The 15,908-nt window shown below is 40.9% G+C and overlaps 2 protein-coding genes across 5 annotated transcripts in view; both read left to right on the top strand.

Moving 5' to 3' along the window:
- The first annotated feature begins 193 nt into the window (after window positions 1-193).
- LOC117239096 (arylsulfatase I-like) lies at window positions 194-8,185 on the top strand. Of its 3 annotated transcripts, none has more exons than XM_033504391.1 (9): window positions 194-878; window positions 1,677-1,871; window positions 3,254-3,413; window positions 4,635-4,861; window positions 5,160-5,421; window positions 6,344-6,501; window positions 6,783-7,077; window positions 7,296-7,573; window positions 7,835-8,185. In XM_033504391.1, exons 2-9 carry the CDS (start codon window positions 1,725-1,727, stop codon window positions 7,997-7,999), a joined length of 1,692 nt encoding a protein of 563 aa, XP_033360282.1. In that variant the 5' UTR covers window positions 194-878; window positions 1,677-1,724; the 3' UTR covers window positions 8,000-8,185. The 3 variants fall into 3 exon arrangements, with proteins under 3 accessions (XP_033360282.1, XP_033360283.1, XP_033360285.1); XM_033504392.1 differs by having other exon boundaries at window positions 194-801; XM_033504394.1 differs by having other exon boundaries at window positions 194-781.
- Window positions 8,186-14,270: 6,085 nt separating this feature from the next.
- The window catches only part of LOC117239160 (protein Wnt-11b-1-like), a 29,412-nt gene continuing 27,774 nt past the window's right edge, over window positions 14,271-15,908 (top strand). The window contains exon 1 of one of the 2 annotated variants that reach the window (XM_033504540.1): window positions 14,271-15,454. In XM_033504540.1, coding sequence (XP_033360431.1) covers window positions 15,363-15,454 — 92 coding nt within the window. In that variant the 5' untranslated portion in view covers window positions 14,271-15,362. The remainder of the gene's footprint in view (window positions 15,455-15,908) is intronic. The other variant, XM_033504541.1, reaches the window with a different exon arrangement.

The following is a 15,908-nucleotide window of genomic DNA, read 5'->3' on the forward strand; positions in this document are numbered from 1 at the left end:
TTGTCAATTATTTGCTGGCACATTTCCCTTTGTACCAAAAGTAACTGAACCGAAAGTACATGTCTTGAAAGAAATATATTTCTAGACTGCTGATGTTGATATAAATTGAAATTTTTATGGAAGAAACTGAAGAAACGACGTTTAAACAAACATCTGTTTTGTCCTTTAAATATTATACCTAATACTCCACTTTGAATATTTTTTTATATTATTTTTCACTACATTTATCCCATACATATTTGCATATCTAAACTATATATCTAATCTGTTCTGTAAACGCAAACAACAGCTACAGTTTACATATGCTTTGATTTTTCAGACATCCTACTTAAACAATACTCAAGCCAGCTACACAATTCGATAATATCAATAATAACAAACAATACATGGCACAGTTATCGCAAGATTAACGATATCTCTGTTTATCAGTTCTTTTTAAATGTCCAATAAGCAATATCGAGCATTGAATTATCCTAAAGATAGTTAGGAATCCGACGGTCCCGTGCAAACGTGCTAGTACTCAAGGCGAAAGAGCGTATTATCAGAAAATCGCAAGGACAGATCAGTTCCATAGTTGCGAAGAATACAGGACAAAGCGGAACGTTCTCCTTGAGACGCGTGCTCTCGATAGTTGCGGTACAGGCTTCGGAGTTAAATGATCGCACGGTCGGCCAGTGATAATAGTTAGAGAGTAGCATCCCGGAAAATACTTTCTCCGCCGGCGGTATAAAGCCCCAGCGCGTTATAAGTGGCGCGGTATTACGTGGCAGGATCGTTGATGGTGAATCGTTGTGTCGAGTGGTGGTCGATTTTTACTTAGCTCCGGCAACGCGTTTATATTACGATTACGCGCGGTTCTACGAGGCGTATCCGCGAAAGTAAGTTCCGATTGGCTTTTTACCATTCCGAGGATCTTCGCGGTTTGTGCAGAAGGGACATCTGGTCCATAGAAATTGTCCGTACGATAGCTGCAAACTTCATTTGCGGATTTAGTGACACAAAATACCTCCAAGATTCGCGCATTCACGCTATAACTTTCGTAGTTCGAACGTTTTATTAAATCCCTATTTTGCTACTAGGTGTTTAACACCATTGAAACGCTATTAGAGGCGACGAGATAGGGATTTAGTAGTTAGATTTTGCTAGATAACGATATCTCTTTCGCAAGGAAGGAAAAGTCACGAAACTCGGTCTTCATCACAGAGATTTTCTCTTGAATCTTCTTTGCTCTGGCACTCGTCACGAGAGCGATTGCATTAGAGCGAATTGAAAAAACGCGTTGATCCATTCGCACTCTGTCCGATACAATTTGATATCGACGATCCAGGGTACCTGGTAACTGGGATTGTTATGGCAAGTATCTCGATGAAGATAAAAACTACGTGTAGAATGCAGCAAACTTCTGTTTTTCCGATATGATAGCCAATCGGAATTTATTTTCTGTACGCGTCTCGTATTTCCTCGTAACGTGTTGTTTTTCCTGTCCGTACGCGCATTAGATTCTTCGGTTTTAGAAGGAAATAACAGATGCGCACCATTTTTGTTTTATACCATTTTACCGAATTATGTATGATCCATTTTATAGCAATAGAACAAAATCTGTCATTTCCTTGTAAAACGAAAGTTTTTACAGTGTACAATTTTGCTTATCGCATATCGTGTGAATCTTCCTCCAGAGATTCTTATACGGCTAGAAGAAGAAACCTGAACACGAGTAAAAACAAATGTCGAATTCTATCCTTAACTGCATAGTGTCAATGTCTGTGATTATTGCCTCAGGATGCTTGTTCTACTTCTACGTCGTACTGGCGAAAGAGGAAGCGCAGGGCCAGCAGCGGCCAAATATTATAGTTATCATGGCTGATGACCTTGTAAGATTATCCCTTTTTTTTTAGGTTTCGAAGACGTTCCACTTTGTCCTGCTTCCTAGGACAAATCTGTCGATGTGGCTCGTGAAATCGAACAAAAAGCGTTTAACAGGAAATCTGGCAATAAACGCAAGCCGAATTTTCTTTCACTTTGCAGGAACAGGTTCGCCAAACGTTGTACGACATGCTCACACCAATGATTTACATCGATCTCTTTTGAACAAATGGATAAAGTAACATTTCTATTCTGATCGATGTTAAAAGCGAGTTTATCGACCTGTTTCCTGATAATTTTATTTTCCACGAATCGGGCAGCGTTTCAGTTTGCCTCATTTGTGTTTCATAATCGCGGATATTCGATCAGATTTCGTTATTCATGAATATTGCACACAGACGATTGAAAGATAAGGTAGAAATTAATTTCTCGATACTTCATGAAGATATCCACGCGGTTCCATATTTATGAAATAAATATTTCGATTCGTGGAAATGCACACATATTGCTCCTCTACGCTTTCTATGTTCTCGATTTCATTTGTCGGACAAATATGGTTTCGACCATATGTTTTTGCATTCTTGCAATTGCGAACAAAGCAGCTGACCTGCAAAAACATAGCAGTGTATCGTTGCATGTAGATCAAGTCGAAGATCGATTAAAAGGCACGCGTGCATGTTGCACTCTCAATTCGTTCTTGAATACCAATAAGATAGATAATAGAGCAAACTTGACATAATTTCTTTAATCCTTGCTCTCGTTTCGTTTCGTTTCATCGTATCTAAGAACGTTTGACAAATACGATCGTAAATTTTATGTATGTTTATACAAATTTTGATCTTTTTTTATCTATGTTCTTCAAACATTTGGGAACAATCTGCTTTCAACAACAGTGTTGTTTAACGATTTTCACGACTAAGAAGTTGTCAATAAAATTTCGACGACCTGCTACGCGAGCCAAAGATAAGGTTTCTTTAATTAACTTCGTTCCAGTACGAGTAATTTTCGCGATCAAGGAAATGTCAAGATCTCGACGATTTGCCGCACGATTCGAAGATAAAGATCTTCGGTTAATCTTTCTCGAGTACAAATAATTTTTACAATCAAGAAACTTCGATAATTCGCTACACGATCTAAAGATTTTTATCGAATCTTTTTCAAGTAGATGTATGACGAAAAATCGGCAAAATTTGCTACGTGATCCAAAGGTAAGAGATTTCTAATTGATCGTTTCCGGTCGCAAATGATTTTCACGACAAACGAGCTGTCAGCGAAATTTCGACAATTCCTTACACGTCCCAGAGATAAAGGTTTTCATCGAACCTTCTTTAACTAACCTATCGATTGGCGAACGAAAGACAATATTGAATTGCTGGAATTCCTCATCAAGGGCTGGAACGACGTGAGTTTTCACGGTGCCGATCAAATACCTACGCCGAATATCGACGCCCTGGCATACAATGGCGTGATACTGCAACGACATTACGTTTTACCGATTTGTACACCGTCGAGGACAGCCTTTCTTACCGGGCGTTATCCTATTCGGACAGGTACTCTATGAATACGATTTATGCGATCGATAGCTAGGCATTTGGCTCGTTGCTTTTTTATCAATTTTTTATCGCGAGCCGCGATTGTTAAAACCAGCAACCTGTTTCAAGTCAGGAGCTAGTTTCAAGCTTAGAATTATTCGAATGAAATACTCGCAAAATTTGACACAATTTTGCGTTACAAATTAATAACGATGGTAGTTTATTCGTATCAGCTTGCTGGCTATCACGAGAGACTCGGTTTACAATTGTTATTCTTATTTGCCATGTACTCTCGATAGTATATCCTTCTGATATGGATGTTTACGCACTTCTCTAATCAGACATCTATTTATTTAACTATTTATTTAACTACAGCTATAGAGAATCGTCTATTTAATCTAATTATTTATCCCGTCTACTATGCATTTATCTAACTATGTTTATTTAACTCTTGACTTCTCAACGCTTAACTAACACTTATCTATAAATAAAATTTGCTCGAGCCATTGCCAAAGTATGATCGTTATTCGTCAAGCGTTGTAAGTGGAACTCAATGTCGTCTTTTGTAAGAGGTGAATGATCGAAAAAAGAATCGAAGAATATTGCCATGTTACGTGGAAACAACGAAGAACATACGCGTGGCTGAACTACGCGCTTAATTATTTTATTCACCTGTGACAGATAACGAGGAAGTCGTATATTCAAAACGACTACTAATAGTGCAATTAGTTTTCCTCTTTCTTATCATCAATGCGTGGAATTTTTAAATTGCTTCGGTGTCTCTTGCTCAGTGGCCTTGTACGTAATATTGTAAAAATGTACATTTGTATACAGCGTGTTCTGTTCAACTGGAAACGCAGAAACGTCTGGAAAAATACGAACGACACGGAAAAATGTTTCAAACGAAAGTCGTACGATATCGAGAGGGATATACCGTGCTTTTATCCGCCTGACCTTAATACTACATATTATATGTTATGTATATATATTACAACATGTTTCTTTATTTTTAATTACCTAATTAAGCAATGATTAAGTTCAACTCAAATAAAAAATGTCATGGTATCGATCACGAATAATCTCAAGAAAAAAGATTATTCGACACCTGTACAGAAGATGATGTAGACTCAAGTACTTATAGGTTTCTCGATTTAATTATCGTTTAATAGGCTGTCTCACGTATAAGTGTTAATTATCGGGGATGTTTCGTAATGTAACGTGCACATTTTTGCACAACAGGAATGCAAGGCTACCCGCTGAAGGCAGGTGAAGAACGCGCGATACCTTTGAACAATACGCTCTTGCCAGAATACCTACGAAAATTGGGATACGCCACGCATCTTGTAGGAAAGTGGCACGTTGGCTATTATAGCGATTATCATACACCGGCCCATCGTGGTTTCGACACCTTCTTGGGATATTACAGTGGTTACATCACATACTTCAAACACACCATCGAGCAAAACGTGAGTTTTGTAAAATAGCGAGAATCATGGACATTTTTACCATTTTGTCTATAACGGAATATTTTCTCCACTTTGATGACCACTTTTTTATAATCTTATTATTATCAAATATATCTTTCGATAATTTCGATAACTTTTGAAGTAACGATCAAATATATTCCTATTTTTGCGGGACTTCATCATCGCCGTCCTTTTGCATCTATTTGATCCTCTGATATCGGTTCGGACCCGAGCTGTGCGTAGATGAAAACTCCCTTTCCAAAAGAAACGATCAAGGAGAATGAAAATTCTTTTGTAGCTCCACGTTGGATATGATCTACATTACGATGTCGCAGGAAACTTATCCGTCAAGTACAGCCACGAATATATGACAGACCTTATAACGGAAAGGGCCGAAGATATAATTTTCAATCACAATCGCAGCAAACCTCTGTACCTTCAGTTATCCCATGTTGCCGCTCATTCTAGCGACGCTAAGGCAAATATGGAAGTCCGCGATGAAGAAGAAACGAACGCCACGTTAGGCTATATCGAAGACTTTGACAGAAGGAAGTTGGCAGGTACGCGACGAGAACAATTAGATCGTAGACGAGCACTGACTTTGTTAATCATATGTGTATACAGCGTGGCTAGTAAAAGTATTCGCGCGCTTGCCACGGAAAACTTTTACGTTTGTTATATAAAGTAGATTTTGAAGCCTGATTAACACCGTGTGAGACGTGGCTGCCGATCATCGTGTGATCTAATTAGACAGAGTGTATTGTGACACGCGCGAGCCACTTCAATAATGCGCAGACGGTACGAAAACGGCGAGAAAAGTTCGTACGAACACGCAACTGCTTAGCTCCACGGAAGCTGCTCGAAATCGCCACACTCGTCTGCATGGAACCTCGTAGTTATCGAGTGAGAGAATTTCGCGGCATTTAAAAAAATCACAAACTGGTTGTAAATTTGAGGCAAGGTCAAATATGTTCAAGATTGGTCAACGTATGTTCATACGAACCTTTCTCGTTGTTTTTGTCCTTTCTGTCTTCTGCTGAAGTGGATCCAACGTGGGGTGTTACGGTACACCCTGTGCTGGTAAAATTTAAGCCCAATCTGAAAATACATAGGACGAATGAGAACACGTGTGAAGCACAGCAAGGGCTGATTCAGCGTACTAAAATAAAAAGAGAAGTTTATGTAAACGTACGACCTTGTTTTCGGGTTACAGTCTTGGTCTACTTTTCCAATCGACAAGCTTGTAATTCCTCGTACTTTTGCATTTAGACCTGACACCTTCAACTTGAACTCGAGCTTGGACCGTGACTCTTATATTTGTCGCCTTGTTTTCAGTGCATCAACTACTGCTTGTTATATTCTCGCAGCATCTAAACTTTCATAACACGCGAATCCAAACAGAAACATAAAATATGAGTATTTATGTACGCCATAAATCTAACTCGTTTTACCTTATTGCAATGTATGTTTCCTTGTTTTCAGGCGTGGTTACCGCCATGGATGAATCTGTCGGTAGAGTTGTCCAGGCGTTAAGGCAGACTAACATGCTGGAAAACTCGATTATCGTTTTTATGTCTGATAACGGTGCACAGACTGTGGGTCTTTTGAACAATTATGGATCAAACTATCCTCTGCGTGGGGTAATATAACGCTGTATTTTATACTCTGCGGTTTCTTGTACGTTCTCGTTGGTACGTGTCAGGGTGTTTAAAAAAAGACGAGATAAATCTGCAAAATAATTAAGGAGTTGTTAAAATCTTTAGTGTGCTTATCCTCTAGTTTGAGAGCCTAGACTATGAGGTATTTATACAGGACACAAAAATTGATGTCATTCAGTTCGATAGGAGTTATTTAAATAAGCAAAATCAATACTTTATTCTATTTAAGGTAGAATAGAAGTGATCGTAGCATCCATTTTCAGCTGAAGTTCACGCTTTTCGAGGGCGGAGTTCGTGGAGTAGCGTGCGTTTACTCGCCAGCGATAAAAAATCCGTCCAGAATTTCAAACCAATTGATTCACGTGACCGATTGGCTACCAACATTTTACTCAGCTGCCGGCGGTAATTTGGAAGATCTGGAGGAAAATCTTGACGGTGTGGATCAATGGGCCACTATCGTTTCTGAAAAAAAGACCAGGCGTAAGAACGTATTATTGAACATCGACGAGAAGCAAGCTCTTTCTGGAGCTCTAATGGGAAGATACAAATTGATCAATGGTAATTATCCTTTTTTAATTAATAATACATTTTCTTCTCCTTGTAGCGCGTTCAAGCAGCTCCTGTCGTAGCCTTCGCATGTTCCGGCTCACCCTCTATAACAGCAAATTAGGTTTAGTCGCTACTGACAAATATCGCCAGTAAATAATCGCGTATTGTCGATTCGTAAATCGACTATCAATGATCCTGTCCAATTAAACTTTCTCTCTTGTACGTAGGAGCGAGTGTTTCGTACGGCGATTACTACGGCGACAGCGGCACGAGCGAATCGTACCCAGAGTACAACGTATCCAACGTTTTGCATTCGGCAGCCGGTTCCGCTCTTGCCAGCGTTTCGAACGCGACGTTCAACAGCGAGCGTATAATCGACCTTCGACGAGCGGCCACGGTTGTTTGCGATAATTTTACAAGTTATCCTAGGTGTCTGGACAGATGCTTGTTCGACGTCTACAACGATCCTTGCGAAACTACGGACGTGTCGCGCGAACATCCGGAGGTAAATATACACGCTGAGACCGTATTTATCCGAACTGTTTGGAGACGAAGCGATCGTATCGGAATTTGTTTATTAGGCCGGAAGATCTAACGTTTCGTACGAGATAAAAATCGGTACAAGTAATCAAGCATTATCGCCGTAATTACGTATTTTTTATTTTCTACGTTTATTTTCTACCAAATTTAGTGGATATCTATTGCAATCGTATCTGTTGTACTCGACTTGAGATTATTCTGTAAGGAAATGTTACTTTCTTCGTAGGTTGTCGACGAGTTAAATCGCTTCATCGCTGAGTACTTCGCAGTTCTAAAGACTCAAACGTCCGGTCTAGTGGATCCACGTTCTTATCCCGAGCACTTCAATGGAACCTGGATGCCCTGGATAAAATTACCCGACGATGAAATTCGACTTCTTAACGGTCGATAATCTGCATGGAAAGAATACGGAAGAACGATACATCGCAACACGTATCAACGTGTACAGAGAAGCAGCTTTACACGTTTGATCACGATTTCGTACGAAGCCTCTATACGTCGAATTTTCGTTTGTTAAAGCATCGTTTTTATTTGTTAAATAAAAAATCGACCGGATGAAACGGCCATTAGGTACTAATTTATTAGGTACTGATAACTAACGAACCATATGAGGTATCAGTAGCCGAAAGAGTATTTTTCTAATTTATCCGCTGCTTTAACAGTTTGGGAGAAGAGCCAGTGAAGCGAGTGCACGAGGCTCTAGATTCGAGAAGCAAGCGATGGGGTGGGAAAAAGTTTATCGCCGGGGGACTAATTCCTTTTTTTCACCCATGTTATTATATACAGATTATGCAGATGAGAAGCCGTCCTCACGAAACACCTTGATATCAATTTAATTGCGTCGGTATCGAATTAATTAATCTACATCCACGCGGATACACAACTTCCGACCTTCAATTTGTTTCAATTTAACGTGCACACGATCGCTATGACTAACCATTAACCAAACGATGTTATACAATTTCACTCTTTCATCCGATACATCAGCTCGATCATTCGTTCGAGTTATCCATCGCAAAACACAAGTTGGACGAACAAACGAAATAACGATGGATGTACAATTTCAAATTAAACTTCGAAAGCGGGCCTGGTAAAGTTAGCGTCGAATAACAAAGCTGGTGCGGCTTATGCACCGCGAAAGAAAGATCGCGAAACGTTGGAAAGTAAACGTGGCACTGTAAAACCAGTAGCATTTTAACGTAAAATTTGCGAAAAGAAAGATCGCTGCCTCTGCAAGTTTCGTCTTTCTTCCTCTTTTTTTGCGGTGGCGGGGGTTGGCGTTACGGCTCATTTAGCAATTTGCTTATTTGCTAGGAAAGTCTGTCGAGCGGTATACATGCGTTGGCTTTGTGCGTAATCGCGAAGAGGAGCCGAGACGCGGTAGAAGGGGGCTCGATGGAACGAGCGAGGTAACTTTTGCGATCGCACCGAGGGTTTGGGGTTTAAGTCGCTTTTAATAGCCAAGCAGCTGTCGCCGGATCTGTTTGCCCCCTTTTTATGGTAGACGTCTTCGACGAATAATGGGAGGAAATAATCTGGAACGAAAGAAGCGGCCATCCTTTGCGCTGCTTCTGCAATAAACCGCTTTTAACCCGTTCTCTTCGTCTCTTTGCGCGTCAACGCGATTCGCCGGTCGTTTTAACAGCGCCGAGTGAAAGTACTCGCGCAATTAACGCCAACCTTCTTCCGCCGATTCGCGTGTCACGTTGTCCTGGATCGCGAGACAAACTGGCAAACGCTGTCGCCTCGCAACGCGTCTTCCGATCTTTTCCCAACTCTGACACGCGTTTAGATTCTTCGGGCAGCTACGACGTCAGCCATCGTGACGGGAACGCTCCGCTGTTGCTGTTTCGCGGACAGGTGCACGTTGCTTCGCGATGATCGCCACGTGCAAGCGCGCTGCCAGCTTCGACGCGTCTAGGAAGAGGCGCTTGGCGCGTGATGCGCCAAAATTCTCCGTTCGAACCGATAAGAAGAGTCGAAGGTACATACCGACTATCCGATCCGCTCGTTACAGGAACTGCGTTGTTTCTCGACCTGTTCGGACGAACGCGGCTCTACCGCGCGATGAAACTAGTACAGGGTCCGGCCGAATAACAGGTAAAAGCGGCCACGAGGTGATTCCTCCTGGAACAATAAGGAAATAACGTGGAGTAACATTTTCGAGTTTTCGGCTTGGTTTTCGAGAAAATCGAGTTTGAATATTTATCGAGTACCGTGAAAAATGTCCAGCTGAGCCGATTGATATATAGAAAATGTACGGTGTCGTTGAAAAAAAGCTCAAGTTTCAGCTTGATATCTCAGAGAGTGTAAAATATCGGAGAATAAAATCGCATCCGTTCGATGAGAGTGCCTTTCTCGATAAAACTAACTAATAGGCAACGAGCTATTTCGGATATTAGTTCCTACCGACCCACCCTGTATATGGCTATATACTTCCGAGCAAAAAGGGATATCGAATCGTACAATTTCATAATGAAGTTTCGTATACGTATGCATGCCTAATTAATCACTTCGAGTAATCAACAAATTGAACAGTCATTACCATTGATTGCCTCATTTGTTAGTTACCATTAACGCTCTTGTGACGATTTATTAAACGCCATTATCGATGCTCGAGCGACTCTTAGCCGCGAAACGATCGAAGTGTATCGCCTAATTCTATGCTATACAGTCACGCGTACTCTGTGTTCGACGAGTATACTCGTCGTCGCTTACCTTTTGCCACGCATTCTATCGTAGGTACACGCTTTTCGAAGAGGTCGCGACAGCTAACTGGTTGATAAACTTCCAGTTTCATGGGAAAATCTTCCTTATATTTACACGTACACTCAGTATACGGGATACTGTGCGATTACGTGGCTAATCGACAGTCGCAGATGTCACATTCAGCGAGAGAATTATTTTTCAGCGTGTACGATGTGTGTCGGCTGAGCCTGTCCGCGGAGCGTGTTGCGTATTTACGTTGACAATACAGAGACGTTCGTATTCGGAGAATCGACTGATCCATTGTGACTCTCTCTATTATAAACCAACCGAAATATACCCATCGTCGAAAACGGACGAGCAGATATTAGAAAAAAGTCCGCCGCGTTTAACGAAGATGCAAGAAGGACGATAGAGCGTGAGGCTAATTTCAGATAAAATAGAAACCGGATGATTGTTGGAGAATGAACCGGCTCTTTAGACCTTTCCAGATACTTTCTGTGCGATATTTCCAATGGTAAGTTGGGCTTCTCGGCAAATATACGATCCCACTTTCTCCTCCAAACTAATTGGCAAATCGTACGCGTAATTGGTTCGATACTTTGTGACACAGGCCTGCTACGATTCCTGGCTTACCGCATTCTTCGCGTAAAGAGCACACATGTTGCAAATGGGAAACACGGCGTTTCTTCGCTCTATCTCTTATCGCAGAAAACGAACTTCGTATCGCAGGATCGCGTTCCACGAAACGAGAAGTTGCGCGTTTCATTTTATTCGTCGCTAGGAAACTGTATCAGCAGCTAGTCGGAAAAGTTTCTTTCGCTATCTAAAAAAATAATAGACGCGCCGCATTTTTCTTTTACGTTATCTTATCGATCGTTTTATTTTACACGGTGTTTAATTTGTTCTATTACTACAAAATGGATCGCACGTAATTCGATAAAATAATAGAAAATAAGAAACGTTGCGCGTCTGTTATTTCCTTGTAAGAGGAAAGAAACATTTGGTACAGTCTAATAGGGAGGGAAACGCTTTTTCCGTTAATCTATCGCTTGGGAGGTATTTCGGTGGGTCGATAACAACGAGACACCCTGTGTGTTTCACGTATCATTACGTCGAGAGTGAAGTAAGCGTTTTGATGGAACTTTAAATATGAGCGAGGAAGTCATATTAGAATACTTAATTAGAGAGTTACTACTTGTCCTAAATTCCGGACACTTTCGTCTTCTTCTGCATCTGCTCCACTTGAACAGCGCAGTAAAGAGTAGCGCTACTCGCTTTATGAAAATTTTACTGTTATAAGACGTGGTTTTATCGTCGATGGCGTAGGTGAACATGTAGCAAAAATATTTTCCAAAGTGTTGACTTTAAAATTAATTTCCATCTTTACGACAACGTAGAAAAAATGTGAATTAAGTGCACACAGGGTGTCCGCTTTTAATCGATCCACGCAAGTATGTCGGCTAAAGTATACGTTGTCGGAGAAAGTGTTTCAAACGCAATTTGCTCTGTTTCAAGGAGGAGACGTCTTACTGCGGCCACCGGATTTGTCTAGGTGCAGGCGTTTTCGAGATCTCAAGGTAATCTTTGCTCGAAACCATACTTCTTTTTTATACGCTATCCTACGCAGCTTTTTTTCTCTACAAAAATCTATCAGGGCACTTGTATGCGAAAATATTGTCTGGTTTAAAAGATATTTCGACGTTAATCCCATCGTACGGGGTGTACGAAAGACAAGACACAGCGTAGAGGTAAAATCACACAAAGTCGCGCAAATCGTTCGTAGGATGAGTTTCACGAGATTAAAGTTAAGGTATTTTTTAAACTGCTCGCTGTTTCATTTCTCAGGTACCTTGATACGTTTTCTTAGAGAGTTAAAAAATGCATGGGACGGTGTATCGAAAAATAACGCTATCGAACATCTACGTTACTGGTGCACCAGATTTGAAGGATTAAAAATACCTGATCTGCAATAGAACGCAATGTGAAATATATTTGCATTATTTTTGTCCTAATTCTCTCGCTAACTGGTAGCTAACTAATCGTTTACCAATTAACACTAATTAAATTAGCCGTAGAAAATTAAGCTGGTAAATGCTGTTCAAATATTGGTATACCAACGAACACGTGCAATTGTAATCGTTGATACTCTGTCAGTGGATGCAACGATAAACGACAGGTAAAAGGAAGTTACAATAGTCCTGTCACGGCGATTAACGAAACATCTTAAATGTATGCTTCGCGTAACACGCATAATATATTCGCAAAAGGTGTCTACGCGTGTCTGAACATTTTCACGAGCCTGTGTCATATGTAATAAATAAAAAGAATACACGGTATAAGAATAAGAATGAAGCTTGCGTTTGTAATTCATTTTTACGTTCTTGATTAATATTTGTTCCTACTTCTCTTCTTGTCCTTCTGACGTAGGGATATCTGGCATTTTGTTTTAATATCGACGTGCGATAAAATTACGATAAACAGGAACAGGGAACAGAAGGAAATGATTAGCCGTAAATGGTAAGCGCGAATGGTCACGATACAAGGCTAATGAAAAAGAGCATAAATATACTTGTTTATCAGCCAGCAAGAACTGAAAAGTAGTAGGACCGAAAAGAAAGTAAATGGACTGCGGATTGGTAGGCATTTATGTGCATTTATATGCAGAAATATTAAAAATATCGAAAGCAGAGCATTCGTTATATAATCTTCGATGTGACAAACAAATTTCTATTTAAATTCTATTTCTTTAGCGCGTCCATAGAAATGTAAATTTGCGTGAAAATCCGCATCGAGAAAATAGAAGCGACTGGAAACTTTTGAGCGGTAGTGTACAGTGTACATGCATAAAATGCCTCGAAGAATACAATCGTTTCTTGACACTAGATCTACTGACCTGCGATGTTTGCCTAAATATGTCATACGCAGATGATCAGAATTAAAGTGGCAGGATGGAAACAAATAGATATACGGTGAATCATAAAGTTGTTCACGTACAAAGAACGAATCTAGGGCAGTGCAGAAATGACAATTATGCGACTGTCCCAAAATAGTAAGGATCCTCCACTAATGGTAATTTCTTTGCCTCTATTATCATCAGGTATGAATTAATATCAATTTATATATATACGTAAAACATTTAGCTGCATGTTAAAGGCCAATTGTTCTAGCGTTAAAATGGTATTGGGATATAAGCATCGTTGGACACCTGCATCGTTAGATTGCGGATTTTGGTGCGTTTATAGGGAATTTGAAAGTGTAAAATCGCGCGTCATGATATTTTAATAGTAGGTTAAACCATCCTTACGAAATCGAGAATAGGGCGCGCCAAATTGACTTAGCAATTATGTACATTGCATAAGCATAATTACGAGATAGAATATAATTACAAAAATTGATAAATCTGTCTGCAGTAGTCGTAGTGTAAAAATAACTATCAAGCGTGTGACGCAGGAATGTCCTCCAACTATCGAAGATCAGAAGAGTAGAAAGAGCAAAAGAGTACAGGCAAATAATGATCTTTTTACAACAAATAGGAATATTAAACGACAGTTGTCCGGTTCCGAGTGTGGTGAGAATAACTTGCTCTTTTCGCGACGGCTTCTAGATTAGTTTGGATTGGTGGTTCAACGAAACGTAGCTTCTTATTAATAGATATAAATTGTTCCGCAATTTTACGTATTTCACCTGTTTATGTAAACGATATCCAACTAGTTTAAGTAAGAGAATCCCTTAGAATTGATTTCTTCGAGAAAAGAGACTTTCGGATAGCGCGCATTTACAAACAGCAGGAGGAACTCGTATCGAATCCTCGGACCATCGACGTTCCATTCCAGAAGCTCGTTGTTCGTTCCAGCAAAAACGAGAGTCGAACGAACGAGTCGGTGATATTCGTGAGAATCTTACGTCGACGAACGTTGTGTCGTTTTAGATATCCGGACACGGTCACGACGTATCATCGGATCGGACATGGAAGAACGACTTTCCCGATTTTTGTCCAACGGATCCTCTCGGGCCAAGTGGACGCGATCTTTGACCAGTTTCTCGCCTCCTCCCTTGTTCGCGTGGCCGCGTTCGCACCGTGATCGCCATCCCTGTGGCCGGTTCCTCGTCCAACGAAAACCGAGTAGGTGAAGTAGGAGGAAATAGAGTAGAGTAGGAGGATTCCACCTCCACGGCGACCGGCAAATCCTGCGGGACGGCTCGACGGACACCTGTAACCACGCAGACTCCCTGCAGCACGGGACGGCGCGAAGGAACTCACCCGATAGGGGACCGTATCGGTCGCAGATCATTCAGGATACCGCGCGTTGACGTCTGCTCCGCTGCCTCCATTGATCATCCTCCGATCAATCGTCGAGTGACAGTGGACGTGCCGGTTGTTGTTTTGCTACACTCGGCCTCCTTCGCTTCCCGCTTAGCTTCGCCAAGTGTGCTCACGGTACGTTGTTCGCCGGTGGGAAAGCTCGCTTCGAGAAGGAAAAAAATAAAAGAAAAAAAAAGAAAAACAGAGAAAAAGGCTCGACGATAATTGCACCGCACGCGGTGATCAGCCGTGATAAATCAGGGCCTCGCGTGTGTGATTTCTAAGCGACTGCTTTATCGGCCCATCGACAACTGCAATTAAGTACAGTGTTTCCCGACTTGGAATTTATATCTTCCTTCGGACGCGCTGCCCTTTTCCCCCCGGTATCTCTGGCTGTATCTTCGAACCAGTTCTCATTGTTCTTTCTCTTTAACATTTTTTTCAATTTAAAGTAGCGTTTAACAGAGTTACATCGAGAGCGGAATAATCGGAAGCGAAGTTCGGTTACGCCGATTGCATTGATCCGAGATCTTGGAGTATTTTTTCATTGGCTTCGTCGAAGATGGATACGCCAAAGGTACCGCGGTTCTACGTTACGATATCCACCGATCATCGAGAGAAACACAGTGGTCCCTGAAAGAGCGCGCGTGCCAGGACAGTCGTCGAACATTGGACAATTGATAGAGCAGTTCTAATGCGCGAAGCAGCGGAACGAATGCCAGTCTTTTAGAATGTAAAGTGCATGAAGATGACGGCAACGAAGAGAAGCGGTGCTAAAGCTTGGCTGCTCTTGTTCCTGTTGCTGATTCACGATGGCAGGTGCATCAAGTGGTTGTAAGTAACAATACAATTTCTTAATCGCTTCTTACGTCTAGATTTTATCTTAAGCACGCGCAAAATTCTCTGGCGGAACGACATACGTCCATTCGATGTTCAAACTTTATCCAACATGGATGTGAAGAAAATATTACAGCTTTTCTCTAGAATAATTTAGACGAAAGAAGGAACTTTAATGTAAGAGACTATCGTCTAGGCTATAATCGAGAAACTTTTGCTATATCTAGAAATCTCCAAATAGATTTCTCGCTTTGTATTCCAGAAACGATATTTAAAAAGGATGCGTGATATTGGTTAAACTTCTTTAAGATATCGCTCTTGGAATATAAAATGAAAAATCTGTTTGACCATTGAACTTTTGCGCGCAATAATTTACGCCGGAAGATCTAAATAGTAGTCGAAGAAATCTAAAATATCTCCTAATCAAAGAATCTATCTATCTAAACTACAG

This window comes from Bombus vosnesenskii, unplaced genomic scaffold (genome assembly GCF_011952255.1).
Source record: "Bombus vosnesenskii isolate JDL3184/JDL3185 unplaced genomic scaffold, Bvos_JDL3184-5_v1.1 scf7180000013883, whole genome shotgun sequence".
Lineage (NCBI taxonomy): Eukaryota > Metazoa > Arthropoda > Insecta > Hymenoptera > Apidae > Bombus > Bombus vosnesenskii.